This window comes from Penicillium malachiteum (assembly GCF_028827825.1).
Source record: "Penicillium malachiteum strain IBT 17515 chromosome Unknown utg000001l:1.0-8184562.0:1.0-8186909.0, whole genome shotgun sequence".
NCBI classification, from domain to species: domain Eukaryota; kingdom Fungi; phylum Ascomycota; class Eurotiomycetes; order Eurotiales; family Aspergillaceae; genus Penicillium; species Penicillium malachiteum.
This window is the reverse complement of record NW_026643094.1, coordinates 4,475,495-4,491,088: the sequence shown is the minus strand read 5'-3', so window position 1 is coordinate 4,491,088 and position 15,594 is coordinate 4,475,495. Positions and strand designations below refer to the sequence as shown.

The 15,594-nt window shown below is 44.0% G+C and overlaps 6 protein-coding genes across 6 annotated transcripts; 4 read left to right on the top strand and 2 right to left on the bottom strand.

The window, feature by feature from the left end:
- Positions 1-374: 374 nt before the first annotated feature.
- On the top strand, positions 375-1,778 carry N7483_001708 (FYV10 family protein; the record flags this gene model as incomplete). Its single annotated transcript, XM_057085145.1, has 4 exons — positions 375-428; positions 492-1,031; positions 1,088-1,282; positions 1,347-1,778. 4 exons carry the CDS (start codon positions 375-377, stop codon positions 1,776-1,778), a joined length of 1,221 nt encoding a protein of 406 aa, XP_056951294.1.
- A 107-nt stretch (positions 1,779-1,885) lies between these two features.
- On the bottom strand, positions 1,886-3,405 carry N7483_001707 (25S rRNA (uracil2634-N3)-methyltransferase; the record flags this gene model as incomplete). Its single annotated transcript, XM_057085144.1, has 2 exons — positions 1,886-2,892; positions 3,171-3,405. 2 exons carry the CDS (start codon positions 3,403-3,405, stop codon positions 1,886-1,888), a joined length of 1,242 nt encoding a protein of 413 aa, XP_056951293.1.
- An 808-nt stretch (positions 3,406-4,213) lies between these two features.
- On the bottom strand, positions 4,214-5,543 carry gmtA (GDP-mannose transporter; the record flags this gene model as incomplete). Its single annotated transcript, XM_057085143.1, has 4 exons — positions 4,214-4,656; positions 4,714-5,085; positions 5,148-5,235; positions 5,292-5,543. 4 exons carry the CDS (start codon positions 5,541-5,543, stop codon positions 4,214-4,216), a joined length of 1,155 nt encoding a protein of 384 aa, XP_056951292.1.
- A 2,676-nt stretch (positions 5,544-8,219) lies between these two features.
- N7483_001705 (Mg2+ transporter protein CorA-like/Zinc transport protein ZntB) lies at positions 8,220-11,177 on the top strand (the record flags this gene model as incomplete). The annotated part of the gene is given in 3 exon segments (XM_057085142.1): positions 8,220-9,378; positions 9,437-10,041; positions 10,053-11,177. The coding sequence occupies 3 exon segments, from the start codon at positions 8,220-8,222 to the stop codon at positions 11,175-11,177; spliced, it is 2,889 nt and encodes a 962-aa protein (XP_056951291.1).
- Positions 11,178-11,736: 559 nt separating this feature from the next.
- On the top strand, positions 11,737-12,549 carry N7483_001704 (Fig1 domain-containing protein; the record flags this gene model as incomplete). Its single annotated transcript, XM_057085141.1, has 2 exons — positions 11,737-12,097; positions 12,171-12,549. Exons 1-2 carry the CDS (start codon positions 11,772-11,774, stop codon positions 12,547-12,549), a joined length of 705 nt encoding a protein of 234 aa, XP_056951290.1. The 5' UTR covers positions 11,737-11,771.
- Positions 12,550-12,889: 340 nt separating this feature from the next.
- On the top strand, positions 12,890-14,518 carry N7483_001703 (beta-lactamase/transpeptidase-like protein; the record flags this gene model as incomplete). Its single annotated transcript, XM_057085140.1, has 1 exon — positions 12,890-14,518. The coding sequence occupies one exon, from the start codon at positions 12,890-12,892 to the stop codon at positions 14,516-14,518; it is 1,629 nt and encodes a 542-aa protein (XP_056951289.1).
- Between the last annotated feature and the right edge of the window lie 1,076 nt (positions 14,519-15,594).

The following is a 15,594-nucleotide window of genomic DNA, read 5'->3' as shown; positions in this document are numbered from 1 at the left end:
TGCCTTCCGGAGTCTTTGGGTCAAAAGGGAATGTCGGTTTGAAGATTTTTGCGTTCATAGTCGCTCCACATAGTTCAATGCTATGATATTCTAAGAAGTTATAGAGTGTTTAATTGTTATCTATGTAAGTTGAGAAATAGATTATGGTGAAAGTAGAAATATCGTGGTGCCTATTTACTTCTATCTGATTGATAAAACCCGTGACTATTCTGGTGACCATATCCGTGTTCTCCGCATTCCCCCTCTTCCAACACTTGAGATCATCTCCTCACCGCACCACCGCACCCCTACCTAGCCCATCCTTCCAAGCAGTAGCTCAACCGTACAGCGGACTATTAAACCCAAAGAGCCTGCAAATCGATCAGCTGATCAAAATGGCAGCCGAACTCACCTCAGTACAGCTGAATCCGGAAAGTCACTACATTCTGGTAATCAATGCTATCGTCACGTCACCAGTGTCCAAAGTTAACACCGAAGTTGAATGATTTTAGGAACAACCGCTTCTCCGAGTACCCCATGAACTTGCCAGAAAAAATTTCAAAACCGTACAACGAGTAGTTGAACGAGAGAAAGAATATGTGATTCCCGCTCTTCTGGACGCAGCCAATGGCTCCATATCTCTCAATCAAACTCCCGACCAGACACTAGCCGCTCTTGATGCCATGATATCCCGCATGCAAGGATTAAAAAGGAAAATGGAAGGATTGCAAGAGGAGGAACGCAGAATCCAAGATCAATCTCGAAAACGCATTCAGCATCTTCAAGCACTAGATCAGATTCCGAGCTTGGCCGATGTTAAATATGATCAGTGGTCCCGGGTACGATTGGACCGGTTACTTGTTGATCATATGTTGCGATCAGGTCATGCGGAGAGTGCTAAACAGCTTGCACAAGAGCGAGAGATTGAAGATCTGGTTGATATTGGGGTGTTTACACAATGCCAACGCATAGTTCACAGTCTAAGTCAAGGTGACACCAAGGATGCATTGCAGTGGTGTGGAGAAAATAAGGCGGCATTGAAGAAGAGTCAGGTTAGTGATAGACTCCATGGAGTATATGTCCGGTCATACTAATTGATGCGGCATAGCACAACCTGGAGTTCGAGGTGCGGTTACAACAATACATCGAGATGGTGCGGTCACCGGATCAGTCAAAGAAGCTTGAGGCTATCTTGCATGCACGAAAATATCTTATCCCATACAGAGATGCTCAGGGGAGAGAAGTGATGAAAGCAGCAGGACTGCTGGTCTATAACCAGAAGACCCGGTCAGAGCCATACAAGGTGCGAAGGAATCGTTACACTCGCAAGAAGCTTCAAGAGACAACATGACTTACACTGTTTGTAGAACCTGTTCTCTCCAGAAAGATGGACCTATCTATCTAGTCTCTTTGTCAAGACCCATCATGAGCTTCTATCTCTGCCTTCTCAACCACTCCTACACATTGCCTTATCTGGCGGACTATCCGCGCTAAAGACACCACTGTGTCACTCTGCGTATACGTCACCCAGCTCGAACTCACAGTCAACAAAGACATCAGTATGTCCGATCTGCTCGACAGAGCTGAATGAACTGGCGCGCAAGATGCCATATGCGCACCACTCCAAGAGTTACGTAGAGCCGGATGCGATTGTCCTACCGAATGGGCGAGTGTATGGCAAGGCTCGACTCTTGGAGATCAGTAAGAATCTCGGAGCAGTTGATGAAGGCAAGGTCAAAGATCCGACAACAGGTCAAGTCTATGATGAAAGTGAGATGAAGAAAGTCTACATAATGTAATCTAAACCGAATCGAATTATTGAATCTCTTACGGTACTTCAAGTTCAATTTTACGTAAAAAGACAATACTATAAACAAATATTAACTTTGACCAACTCGGAGCTCTTCTAATCACTATCATCAGACTCCTCTCTTGTTCTCTTCTTCGTCCCCTTCTCCTTCTTCCCCTTCCCCTTCTCCTTCTTCGCAGGCTCCTCCCTAACCTCAAAAACATACATTCTCGCCTCCCGATCCTCTCCCCTCCATCCACCTCTCTCCCCATTCTTCCCTTCAACCTCGCCCAGCGTTCTTGCATGTGAGTATCCCTCATAAGAAGACCAAGGAAAGCGGAAACTAGTGACCACCTGTAATCCAGCATGACGAGCCAGATCCTTAATATTCCAAAGAGTATACGGCTCAGCCTCAAAAATAGAAACAAGGATCTGACCAGGCCCAGTTCTAGTAGTTTTCCCAGAAACCTGCTCATCCTCCTCATCTTCATCCTCACTCTCCTCTTCCTCATCCTCACTCCACTCATCATCCGAATCCACCGGTTCGGGGGCACCAGAAAGAAGAGGAACACAAGCCTTAAAGAACGCAACAAGTAGTTCCTGATTCGAACGAACCTGTCGGTTGACATCCGTTGAAAGACCACCAACATGTGGGAAATTAAAACAGATAACATCCCAAGGACCATAAACGGGTTTCTTCTCTTCCAGTTCACGAGCAAGTTCTTCATTCGCTTTAGCATTTGCATTTGCTCTCGGGTCTATCTTGGTCGGTTTCGGCTGTTGTTGCTGAATCTTCCAAGCTGGTCGTTTGGCCTCTTTTCGCGGATATCCGAATTTGATTTCTTTTCCTCCTCCTCCACCTGGAATGCCTAATTTCTTGGCATCGACCGAATAAAGGATTTTGGGACCCTGAGATGGATGAGTGGATTTGTCATTATCCTTCTCAGCTGGATTGTCTGAATCATTTGGTTTGGATCTTGGTTTGTTTGAGTTCAAAATGTCTTGAATATTTTGCTCTGCTTGTGGGTATTTGGCCAAGAGCGTTTCTTGTGAATCGTAACTTGTAGCGCATAACTTGCGACATTTGTACTGTGTTGCCAGAGAGCGGGCAAATGAGAAGTCACCTGAAATTATTAGCTATGTTACTCTCAATATAGACATAGATGTGGAAAAAATGGTGTCTGTAAACGTGAAAGAAAGTGTATGATAATATAGCAAAGAGGGTATCCAGATAGTGAAATGCATGTCTGATTTTGGGACTTGTCCATGGATATCAGATAAACAATTTGAGTATCATAGACAAAATAGAGAGCAAAGTATCAAATAGACATAGAGACCAGAATCCAGAGGAATTGAACATGGGGCGAAAGAATAATAATAAAAAAAAAGCAACTGAACTCACCTTCACCAACTAACAAGATCCGATCTCCTCTTAAGAAAGGCACAATAGGCCTCTGATTAGCCTGCAAGGGAGCTGTATTCTTCTTCTCATCCTCTCCAGCTCCAGACTTCGCAGGATTGCCTCCCTTAGCCTTGGATTTGGATTGTGATGCAACGGGTGCTTGTTGTCCTTTCTGAGGACCAGGTCGCTGGCCTCGAGCTGGGGGACCTTTTTGCTTTTTGCCTGGGCGAGGCATTTTGTATTTCAAGTTGTTGAATTGGATTTATGATGTTGTTGTGCAATTGGTAATGAATATGTGTCTGATATACATGAAATTGAAGTTTTGAAGGGTGGATTTTGGAGTTCGGCCAATCATAGATCCGGTTTCCATTATGGTTATCTGCTTATATTAATTCTTCAAATATTCTTATATTCAAGTATTATAGTTTTCAAGAAAATATACATAGCTCTAAGTCATGTATAGATATAATTCAAGTAGTGGTATGCTTCTATGATACTATATCAGAGTTGGGGATAGAAGCCCACCACTTAGGGACATGCATGACCTTGGAACCGAATGCAGTTGATAAGATACATTATAGTAGACAGCTTTGAGATCAATAAGGTACAATACCGAGGTCATTGTATAAGATGAATTATTAAAACAAGTATCTAATAGCACATTCTATTGCACCAACACGGCATAGCTATATACAACAAAGACCAAAGAGACCCGGCTATGCCCCTGCCAAAATAAACGGACAAAAACCAAGAAAATTACTAAAAGAATAAGAAGAAAAAATCATACTGCAGCCCAAGTGGCCAGCCCTTCCCTGAAGAGAAATAAGAAAAGCCACCAACACCAGTACAGGATGGACCATGTGCACACAAGGACTGGGAGTGCTGTAATGAACCGTGAATCATAATGTCACATGCAAGAAATGTCCACATTCCAGTACGACTTCAATCTGGAAGAAGTTGGAAAATGCAGGTTATCGGAGTCTCAAGGACGCCGGTAAAAAATCAAGAAAACGTCACTCTTCTCCTTTTTATTGTACTCGCTCTTAAGAGCGCAGCGAGTCACGCATGCTCTGGCTGCTAGCGCTAACCAGTGGGTTGGAAGTAGGCAGAACACCAGTTCTGGGCTTGGCGCTCTGCTTGATCTTGGCCACAGCGTAGACAATACCGGAGACGAAACCAACGCCAATGGCAGACACGCTAGGGAAGGTAACAGGAGCATCAAAGAAGATCAGGCCAGACACAGCGATAGGGAGCTTGTTCAGGGCACCGACCATGGAGTAAGTGGTGGACGAGGTAACACGCACACACCAAGCGGAGGTGTAGGAGATGAAGACGGATGACAGACCCGACAGGATCATAGCAAGGTAGATGCCGTTGCGGTTGGCCTCGGGGAAGTTACGGGCCAGGTTAGCGGCGGACCAGTCCTCGACCAGGAGGGTGGCGACGATCAGGACGGGGACGGACAGCAAGTTGTTGTAGAACATGGCTAGAAAATATTAGTTAGAAGTGGCCAAGCATAGATATTATGGACTGGGGAACATACTGTCGAAGTCCTTGAAGTTGGTCAGCTTAATGCGCTTGCGCATGCACAGAACGTAAGAAGAAGTGCAGAGGCAGTTGATCAACATCCAAACGTAACCAGCATTCAGGGTCGAGACCTTGCTGGAGGTGTCACCACTGCTCTCAACGGCGTGCTTGATATCAGCCCAGGCGGCAATGATAGAGCTGAGAACCATCAAGCCGAAAGAGAAGAGGGTCATGCTGGTGACAGAACCACCGAACCAAAGGACCTCACCGTAGGCGATGAGAATAATGGTCAAGTTCTTGAAGATGGTATAAACGGGAATGGAAAGGAACTGGAGGGCCTTGGAGCCAGTGTAGATCATGCCGATCAACAGGAGAGTAATGGGGAACCCTATTGACAATGCAAATCAGTATTCTGTAGTATATATTTTCTGTGAAACAATGCAGTCTTACATTTCCGTGCCTCGTCAGTGCTAAAGTCACGGTAAGTGATAAAGCCCATAGACTTGCAAGTCTGAATCGCCACGATACAAACAAGAGACTACAGCCAGATTAGCGGTCCATTCCAATACATCATAGACTGTACTTATTACATACCTGAACCATGAGCAACAGGAAGTTGAGGTTGAAGTCCAGACCCGATAGAACATACTTGTTCATAACGGTCATCAAGATGGACGAACCGCAGTATGCAAGAACAGGCAAGGCAGGGTTGTTAGAGGCATTGCTAGACGGAGCAGGACGAGGCTGTGGAGGAGGAGCGGCCTCGAATTCTTTGTTGCCTTGATCCAGCTTATCCAACTTATCCATGTCGACGGCATAGTCGTCGGTCTTCTTGGCTTCACCCATGGTGGCGTTTAGGGGAGGGTAATTTTGCGGCCGGAAGGAGTGAAATGAGGGGGGGAGAGGAGGAATGAAATGAAAGACAGGGAAATCAGAGGCGTAATGAAAATCAACGGTAGCGTACCCTGATACGCGCGAAACGAATAAGACGAAACAAAACTTTTGGGGATTTGACCGGAAGCGGCGCAGGGGATTAAGTCAGATTAAGTCAGCAGGGGCTCTCAGGGGAGTCACGTGTCTGTCTAATTTAAGAAGATAGATTGGGACTAGCGTAGATTAGTCAGACTGAGACGTCTGCCTGAGGGCCTGAGGGGAGATATATGTATACCTAGTTAGGTAGTCTATGTCGTATGTAGAATATAAGGAGCTGTATATTGACGTTGAAAATGCTCCTTGACTCTACAGTTGTCTTTCTTTCTGTAAATTTGAATGGTAGCCGGCATCACCATCCCTATTTTGCACCCACCTAGCGCCGTCATGTATCATCAACTGGCCTTGATCCACTTGGGCATCTTTCAAGTTAGCGCCCGTTCAACGGTCATTCGGTTACATTCCTCCTGTAAACAAAGTTATACAGAAAACAACTCCCCCTGTAGTGCCATCCACAATGTTTTATGGATATTGGTGAATTATCTGAGAATCATATATACTCAAATGCTTGATATTCAGTTAGACAAGGAGTATTAAGAACTATGTATTTGAGGACTAACGTGATTCCCGGCCGCTCGAGCGCTGGTCTAAGAACTCCAAATTTCCTACTTTTTCAATTTCAAATTTCAACACCAAAACATAATTAAATAATGAAATAACTTTATTAGGACATCCAGAATAGATATTTCCTTTAGTTCCACAACCAGAACAAGTGACCTGGCGCCGTATGGTAGGTGCAGGGGGTAATGGAGGCTCTACTGGTGGCTCCGTAGCACCCTCCGTTGTAGATATATATTGCCCTCCACCATCTTTTCTTTCCACCACATTACATTCAATCTCTTCCAAACTTCGCAGACTGCCTTCATGCGAGATCTGCTTTCTACTAGTAGCCCTCTTTTTCACCTGCTTCTTATTGGCAGTCTCTAACTTGGCGCAACGATCTTGGATAAAGATAAGCTCATGAGCTAGCCGAATAGCCATATCATGTGATCGATCAATACCTCGTTTCAATGGCGAAGTCATAGTCTCTGATGAAAGTTCAAGTCCTTTCTTGATCCGAGAATTCGATTTTTGTAGTTTTGTGAGACTCCAAAGTGTATCTTGATCACTAGTGCTGCTAGAAGATGTTGGGCGTGGCTCAAGTGGCTTAGGAGATGGAAGTGATTCAAGCTAAATATTAAGCTTATCTAGTATATAATTAGTATCTAAAGATACTAGACCAGTACTTTTAAAGCTATTCTGTATAGTCTGAGCTTGAAAAGCGGCTTCTCGGGCAATAGGGTAGAGTTCAAGGAAATCATCTTTGTCAATAGAATTAACACCAAGACATATCTCTTCCATAACAAGTGCTCCATATACCCTTTTTAGGACTGCAAAACATCCAACATTAAGAGGCTATAATAAATAAGATGCATAAGCAGGTATATAAAGAGAAATAATATCATTCTCTTTACAGATTTTATCAAACTCAGGTGTCAAATATGATGAGTGTCCATCCAGAATCAGCAACACATATTTCCCTTTCTGTATAGGAAGATAAGGTAAAAAGTGCTTTTATAGCCAATAAATACCAATCTCATCACTTATCGGTCCATTAGAACTCTTATTCATACCCCAAAGTGGTGGCTTTTGAAACCAGCGTTCCAAAAAAGACCTTTCCCTTAAAAATGATATATAGGGGAAGCGCAATACCATTAGACCTGATACATTCAATCACAGTAACCCATTCTTGATCACCAGGCTGTAGAACACCTCTTTTTCCATGGTATTCAGCAGAAGTAGTAATTCTTTAAGTAGAATTGATTCCCATTACAAAACCAGACTCAGCAAAATTATAGATATCATCAGAAGTGATACCATATTTTTTGATAGTGTTTTCAACAAGCTTAAACCAAGGAAACCAAGGTAGGATCACTGTAGGATCTTCGGAAAGGGCTCTTTCATAATTTTATTTACGAGAAAGACAAGTAGAAAGAGATTGGTGTCTTTTGACAAATTCTGTACTCCAATTTTTGCCAACTTTCGGAGGGGTGCCATGAGGTGATAATTCACGCGATCGGAGCAATAAATTGGCCATATCTCGTAACATAGTATAAGTAAGAGCTGTTCCTCGAGAATCCATTGAAAGTAGCCATTTCTAAGATAGTAAATCTATGGCCAGAGGGGCGAGAATCATCCCAAAATTGTTGTCCTTTGATTCGGTGCTTCAAAGTTGAGACCGGCACGCTAAAAGCACGCGCAGCAGCAGCAGCAGAGGGATATTGGCCGTCTTTTATAGCTTTGATAGCTAATAAGAGAGCACCCTCCTGCTGTACTAATTTTTGAGACCTTTGAGAGCGAATTGGTGGCATGGTGAATGATTAAAAACATAGATTGCTACAGAAGTGCTTTTTTTTAATGTGTCGCTCGGGCGATTAAGCTATGATAGCCTATCACAGCGCTTGGGCCAACGCACCTAAGCCAAGCTCATCACACATTCGTCTTTTCGCAGATTAATGTAAGATCAAATCTACGGTATCTCTCATTGATCTCATGGCTCATGAAATTCTAGCATCGCGAGTTTTTGAATGGTTGAACTTGGATCAGACTGATGGTGCGTCTGAAGCTGAGGCTGGCGAGACTGGAGAACAGCCCCGCAATGAAGATGACTTGGACTCTACGGCGGTTGTGGTGGACCTAGAGGTCACTGGCCCCATGATAGATACAGGGTACTCATTAGAGGACATTTTACAATTTGGAAGCCTCGCAGGTAGTGAGGTTCCCGAGAAAATTTCACTACCTGATTCGCAGTCCGGCTACTCGTCAACTTCAAAGGTGAGCAGCCAAGACAGCAAGGAGATTGAGCCATCACTGGATGCACTCCAGCAATTTGACACAATAGTCCCCGCTACTGTCCAGCTACTATTGTCTCAGGACTTGGAATCGTGCCAATCAGACCGCAGGGAGAGAGAACAGACACCCCCGTCTCTCACACACATATATGAATACATTATTGAAAACGTGAGCGATGCATTGAGTCACATCGAGAATGGAAAACCACCGCCTCTCTCACACACATATGAAGAAATTATTGAGAACGCGGGCAATGCATTGAGTCACATTCAGAATGGGAACTTGAAGGCAAAGTCTCGCCACGAAAAGGCCTCGATCGTTTTTTACGATAATCTCCATGACGGTTCGGTTTATTCAGAGTCCATCGAGAATATCCAGGAGCTTCCATCTTTGGGCAATAGGTCTGATCTACGACAGCGATTGATCGTAGTGGAAGACCTCTCTAAGTTAACGATAGCTACTCTGGGGAATCAATTCAAAATAAATCCTAGATTCTTTGAGGAGCATCTGCTTAATTCGGGGTATTCGGGATCTCATTTTAACCAGTCATCATCCAAAACATGGAGTACTGCATCATTACAGAAGTCATATGTCTGTATGAAGTGGTTTCGACCTGTTTGGCAAACGCCGACATACTTTTCCAATCGGGATCTCCATGATCTTCTCAAAGATAAGACGGAGCATTTTACACATCGCGGAGCATTGACTACAAGAGCGGAGACCAATATTTTCCGTTCTGAATGGGATCTGTGGACGGACCCAGAAAAGACGACAAGAGTAAGGAGAGAGTGTGGTTGGGAGGAGAAAGTATCAATTTGGAGTGGGAGTGCCCCCAGTCCATGTCTGAATTGCCAGGTTGGTAAGATGTGCAACCTTTCGGCTACTTATATAGCTGGATGCTAATATGCAGATTTTAGTGATCATTCTTTTGGATCCTTTACCTCAGATAAGTGAACAGGAACGATTCTTTAAGAAAGAATCGCTGTATGAGGCAGGCAATCCCGATGAGACCTCGGCTCTTTTTCCAGACATACCGGAAAACGAAAGACTTGATATCTTTGTGGATGGTATCACTGGTATATTTAGGAGAAACGAGGATGACCTTCCACGGCGCATAAATGAAAGCAGCAAGCTTTTTGATCTATGGAAATGTTATCTTATGCGCCAATCAATTGAAAAACACGTCGACCATGAGCCAGTTTATAGGTGTATCATCGAGCAGATGGCCCCTCGAAAGAATGTACAAGTTGACCTGGATCAAATATTCCAAGAAAAAGGTCCAACCGTCAATTTTGGCACATCTTTGACCGAGACTAAATCGACACGAGATGAGTTCTGCGAAGCATTGGACTACAATATGAGTAGTCATATTAGCCTGGTCTTTCCGTTGCTCAAAATTCTCTGTCGGGACACCTTCGCCCTTCTGCAACAATTGCGCCATACACTGGATGAGATTGATATTGAAATTTTGAACGATGAACGGATGGAAGACCGCCTAGCTTTGTGGCGCCAAATTATTGGTGTGCGCAACAGGAGCTCCCAGAACTCGCTACATCTATTATGCCATTTGTTGCTTTCATGGCCAAGATTGATCCTGATGGGGTTTATGAGGAGGGCCAGAAAAATGACCCGGATGGGAAATTAGACTTGAAAAGATTGCTGAAGGATATAAAAAGGACGAGAGATCGATTGCGCGGCACTTCAGCCTCTTTGACATCTAACATGAGCCTGCTTGATAGTCGAAGATCCATTGATAAGGTCCATGCCGTGACAAGACTTACCGAGCTGGCTTTTATCTTCATCCCTCTCTCATTTGCAGCATCTGTCTTTGGGATGCAAATAAAACCCCTTGCTAATCCAGTCCCTATCTGGTGGTTCTTTGTGGTGGCCGTGGTGGCAACAGGCCGCTCATACATGATGCGGATTGTCATGAGAAGTCAATGGTTTGCACATATGAAGATAGGGATGAAGGCCGATATCAAGAAATATGCTGATAAGCATGGCAAGCCTGTCCAGTCTCGATCACTCGCCGTCAGTCTCATTATTCAATGGGGTATCAGCTCATTGTTTTTCAGTGCGTTTCTGTCCGGCAAATGGGCTATCCGAACTGCATGGATAGGATCGAATTGGATCTACATGCAAATGCGACCCGTGGCTAGCTTCTTCCTGCCTATAGGAATAATTGTCGCGGTACCGATAGGAATTCTCAAGACTCATCATCTCAGTCCTGGCCTTCAAACTGCGGTGAGTCTAGGCATGGTTCTGGCAATAATTTTCACTTTGGGAACTGTTCTTTCACTGGATCCACCCGATAGAAGAACACTCTGGACAGAATTATTTCGTCGAGTGCACACAAATCATGAGGAACAATTTGACCCTTCACGTAACAGGCTAAGACGACGTGTACGTGCGCCTCCTCGATGGCTTGGGAACTGCCTACTTTGGTTAATTCCGCTGGTGACAGTACTTGTGATCCCAATGGCTTTGTTGTGGACTCGATCCATAGCCATGGACATCAAAGTGGGCGTAACTCTGGGTATCTGCGTGCTAGTCTTTTTTGCTATGATATATTTGGTCTTGCAGCGGTTGCATCAGCGGGTGGTTTGGAGCTTGCCTCGGCGGGGAAGTGTCTCTAGTAGTAGTACTACCAGCACTTGAGTATTTAATACCAGGATTCCAGCATTTCGAAGTCATCTCTCGAGGTCTTGGTTTTCTGCAGATAGACGATGAGCATTGAGCATCATGATAATTTAAGTTCAAATGTTCACATTATTATAGGTATTTGTCCCTGCACGAACTTGAACTCACTGGCAGGCTAATACCAACTAATCCTAACCAGGATTAGTCTCACCTCATCCAGGGTTCAGCAGCTTTCGCCTTATTTCTTCCAAAATATCCAGATGTTCAGATTTCACAATTTTATATTTGAGACCTTTATCATCATTCAAACTAGGTTATAGTAAAGACTATAACCATAATTAAATCTCAGTTTATAATGGGCTATTCTGCATGGGGTAAGTGTGGACATATGGAACATTTGAAGAAGCGGGGTTATCATATTTCCAGTGCTAATGATTCTCTAGTATCGAGCTTCTTACCCATGATCGGTCTTCATCATATTTTGATGATGATTTTGGCTGTTAGTGTGGTCTTTTTATGTAAGACTTGATTCCGAGTACCTTGTGTCTTGTCAGATTAAACTCATATATATTAATAGCACTGTTAATTGCTGGCTGCAGCTCCAGCAGTTCAATGAGAGATGTCTATTTACTGTCTCTGCAATATAAAGACATCAGTTCACTGGCACTATCAGATTCAAGTATAGTCAGCACGGATATTGCCCATGCAGTGCAAAATATTACGAAAAGTGGCGATGAACCAACCCTCCAAGTCAGAGCTGGTTATATGGGATTATGCATAATGCTCACTGATGGCGATTGGGTCTGCTCAACAAGTGCAAGCAGCTTAGCAAATATTGTGAAGCTTTCAAGCAATGCAGCAAATGATACTCGTGACCCACTTAATCTGGTTTCTATTGCCAACAATTTCAAGGAGGACATTGTGTTTGATGGGCTGCTGTGAGTATCCTCAGAAACATTTGAAGGTAAACACATGTGCAATTTAGAAGCACTGATATGACCATATTTCCAGATTTATAGTGGTTGCAGCAGCCGCCATTTGCTTTTTGATGCTTGCTACATTTCCCGGATGGCATGAAGAACTAGATGAGACTGGATCAGATGTGGAAATTAAGCCATTTCCCTCCCGCCCAGTATCGCACGCTGCCCTTGCGACTTCAGCTGTAGGGTTTTCATTTGGTCTCATAGCGGCTTTATGGCAGCATATCAATTCTGCAGCTGCTGCGTCAATGGCGGAAAAATTGAGTTACGGCCAGATCACTGGCCATGTTGGACCTGCAGCTATGGCATTTGGATGGATTGGTGTTGTATTGATTGGCGTGGTAGCACATGGGCTACTAGTGATGATCATGAGTATCAGTCTTATCAGGAAGCTGACTTATGACGAGTGATTTATTATAAAAGCCTACCTGATACTACATAAAGGGTAAGTGAGACTCTCAGAATTGTGACAAGAGGAGGAAAGATAGAAATCCAGAATCAAGGGAATACTTTGGAAATCAAGAGCAAAACCAAGTAGGGAAAGAGGTCTATATCTACTAGGTCTACTATGAGCAGGGATTAGTTTCAAATTGTAGCAGCCTGAAATCAAAAATTTTGCTCTCTCACCTGGGCAACTTTCTAGATTGATTAGCCTAATCTGTTCTTTGCGGTGCACCGTGCACTGGTGGAAGCTGCTATAGATTATAATATTTAGGCATTCCATCTTCCCTCATTCATAATCTGGGCATCATGCACACCAACAACAAGTGGACTAGTCTTTTGCCAGCGATCCAGGATATCTGTGACATCTCAGGTATTCCGGGAGTGTCATTTGGCATTGTGGAAAATAATGAGGTTTACACGGCTTCGCTTGGCTACGCTGACATTGCAGGGGAAGTCCCTTGTGATAGCAATACTACCTTTGTGTTAGGGTCTCTTACTAAAGGCATGACAGCTGCCTTGGTGGCCTCACTCCATTCTGATGGTACTATCCCCTCGTGGGACACTCCACTGAAGACTTTGCTCCCAGAATTTCATCGTGAAGACATTTACGGCGAAGTCACCCTCACCGACCTGCTTACGCACCGAACTGGCCTGGCATCGCTTAACTCCTTATGGCTTGCCTCCAACAATAAGCCCTACCTGCCTAAATCAGAAGCTATTCAAATCTTTAACCATGCTCCGGGTATCCAGCCATTCCGAACTGAATTTGTGTATAATAACTTCGGCTACGAGATTTTCGGCCAGGTGATTGAGAAGGCTGCGAGGATAACATTTGCAACAGCTCTGCAGGATCGACTTTTAGATCCTCTCCGTATGAGTCGAACATACTATACAGGAGAAACCCGTGACAACGAAGCGAGGCCATATGCTGCCCTTGAAGACGGATCCCTTGTACCTACCGCATTGCCCCTTTTTGGGGAAGATGTAGTGATGGGTCCAGCTGGTGGTGTGCGAAGTTCTGTCAATGACTTATTGACACTTTACCAAGCCTTCATGTCTGCTGCTCGAAGTGAAATGATGCTTATAGACGGGACGGGGTCACATGGGCAACTCAACCCGCCCCAAGTCATTCAAGGCATTGATAAGTTATGGAAAGGACATCAACATCTACCGTTTAAGTCTCTTCGCGAACACTCATACGGACTTGGCTGGGCTCGAGCCCAGCTTCCGGCTATCTTGGGACAAGGATATGACCCAGATTCAGTCAATCCCATGGTTGGAGTGGGAGCACCATCACAGCTGGCATTATACCATGGAGGGGATATACCAGGGTTTGAAGCTTATAATTTATTGCTCTCAGAGAGTAACAGTGCAGTCGTTGTCCTCGTGAACTCACAAACTCTCAATGGGGGTGTGCGATGGATTGGAGAGCTTTTAGTGGAAACCCTTCTCGACAACGGTCACAACGCTCCCGATTATCTTAAGTTGGCGAGAAAATCAGCCGAAGCTGAGGCAGAACGAGCCAAACGTATCAACAAAGCTCTTGCGGTGGGTCGAAAAGTTGATTTATCCTCCAGGCCTCTAGATGCCTATGTTGGGACATACTTCAACGCGGCAGAAAACTTTTTCATCCAAATAGTCCACAGCAAAGACAAATCCCATATTGAAGTGTCATACATAGGTCGCCAAGATGATACATTCTCTCTTCTACCCTATCAAGAGGACAGCTTCTATTGGACTTTGACGCGTGACGAGTATGCCAGGCTCGGCCGAGGGAGTCTCTTTCCCTCAGTCGGGTATTTCATCCTCAAATTTGGATCAGCGAAGGATGGTTCAGATGTTTCTTGTCTTTGGTGGCATCATCAAAGTGATCTGCCATACCCCGGGGAGATGTTTAAAAAGATGGAGAGTAGCAACATTCGAAGTGAATTGTGAAGTTATGGGTAGTTTGTATGGGATCAGGCCTATCGCAACCTCCCACTACACTAGGTATTAACACTACATTATACTCAATATCTTTGCAATGAATGTCAGAATCTACGAGAATAAACAATCCAATTCTCATATTTATATCCATTCATTTAATTTAGGTTAACCAATCTCCGTACCCGTATACTCCATACACTCCATACACTCCATACATACGGAGGTCGGTCCGGAAAGTTCTCGCCAGAAATTATAATTTCTTTTTCTTGATATATTACCGGCCCTGTATGTCAGGTGTATAGCCTGCTGTATATTGGATGTATTGCCGTGTTACGTACTAGGCTAAATATTGCTTATAACACCCGTGGACACGTAGATCTTTATCTTTTACCCCGCCTACAGTCCGTACACCCCTTCACACTTTTATCCCACCTACACAGCTACACTTTTGTCCCACCTATACAGCTACAATGAAGACCAATATTGCGCAACGTGCTGTCATTGTATACCTAAGGGCCCAAGGACATGCCCCTAAGGAGATCAGTGAATTTATGAATATTCCACGGCGTACTATAGGAGACATATGGAACCGTGCACTCGAACGAGGTTTTCAGCCGAATCAGCGACCATTCAATATATCAGATGAAATGTTAGCTGATAAAGCACGTTCTGGGCGTCCATCTAAGCAAACAGATGAGCTTAAAACCACACTTGGGGCGAAAATCCGTGTAGACCGCTATGGGCGTGAGAAAACATGTGAACAGCTAGCTGCAGAGCTACGCAGTGAATCAGGTTAGTTATTCTAAGATTTGATATTTTATTTAGTGTGTTATTTAATATGTTATTTAGTATAATATTTGATGTGTTACTTGGTGTGTTATTTGATATGTTATCTCATATGTTACTTGATATGTTATTTCCTCTAATATTTCTTCTATAATTAGGGATTCATATATCAAAAACAACAGTTTGGCATGTACTACGAAAAATTGGCCTACGAAAAACAAAGCCTACACGTAAGCCTGGGCTTGCCGCTGAGCAGAAAAAACAACGTCTTGAATGGTGTTTAAAACACGCCCATTGGA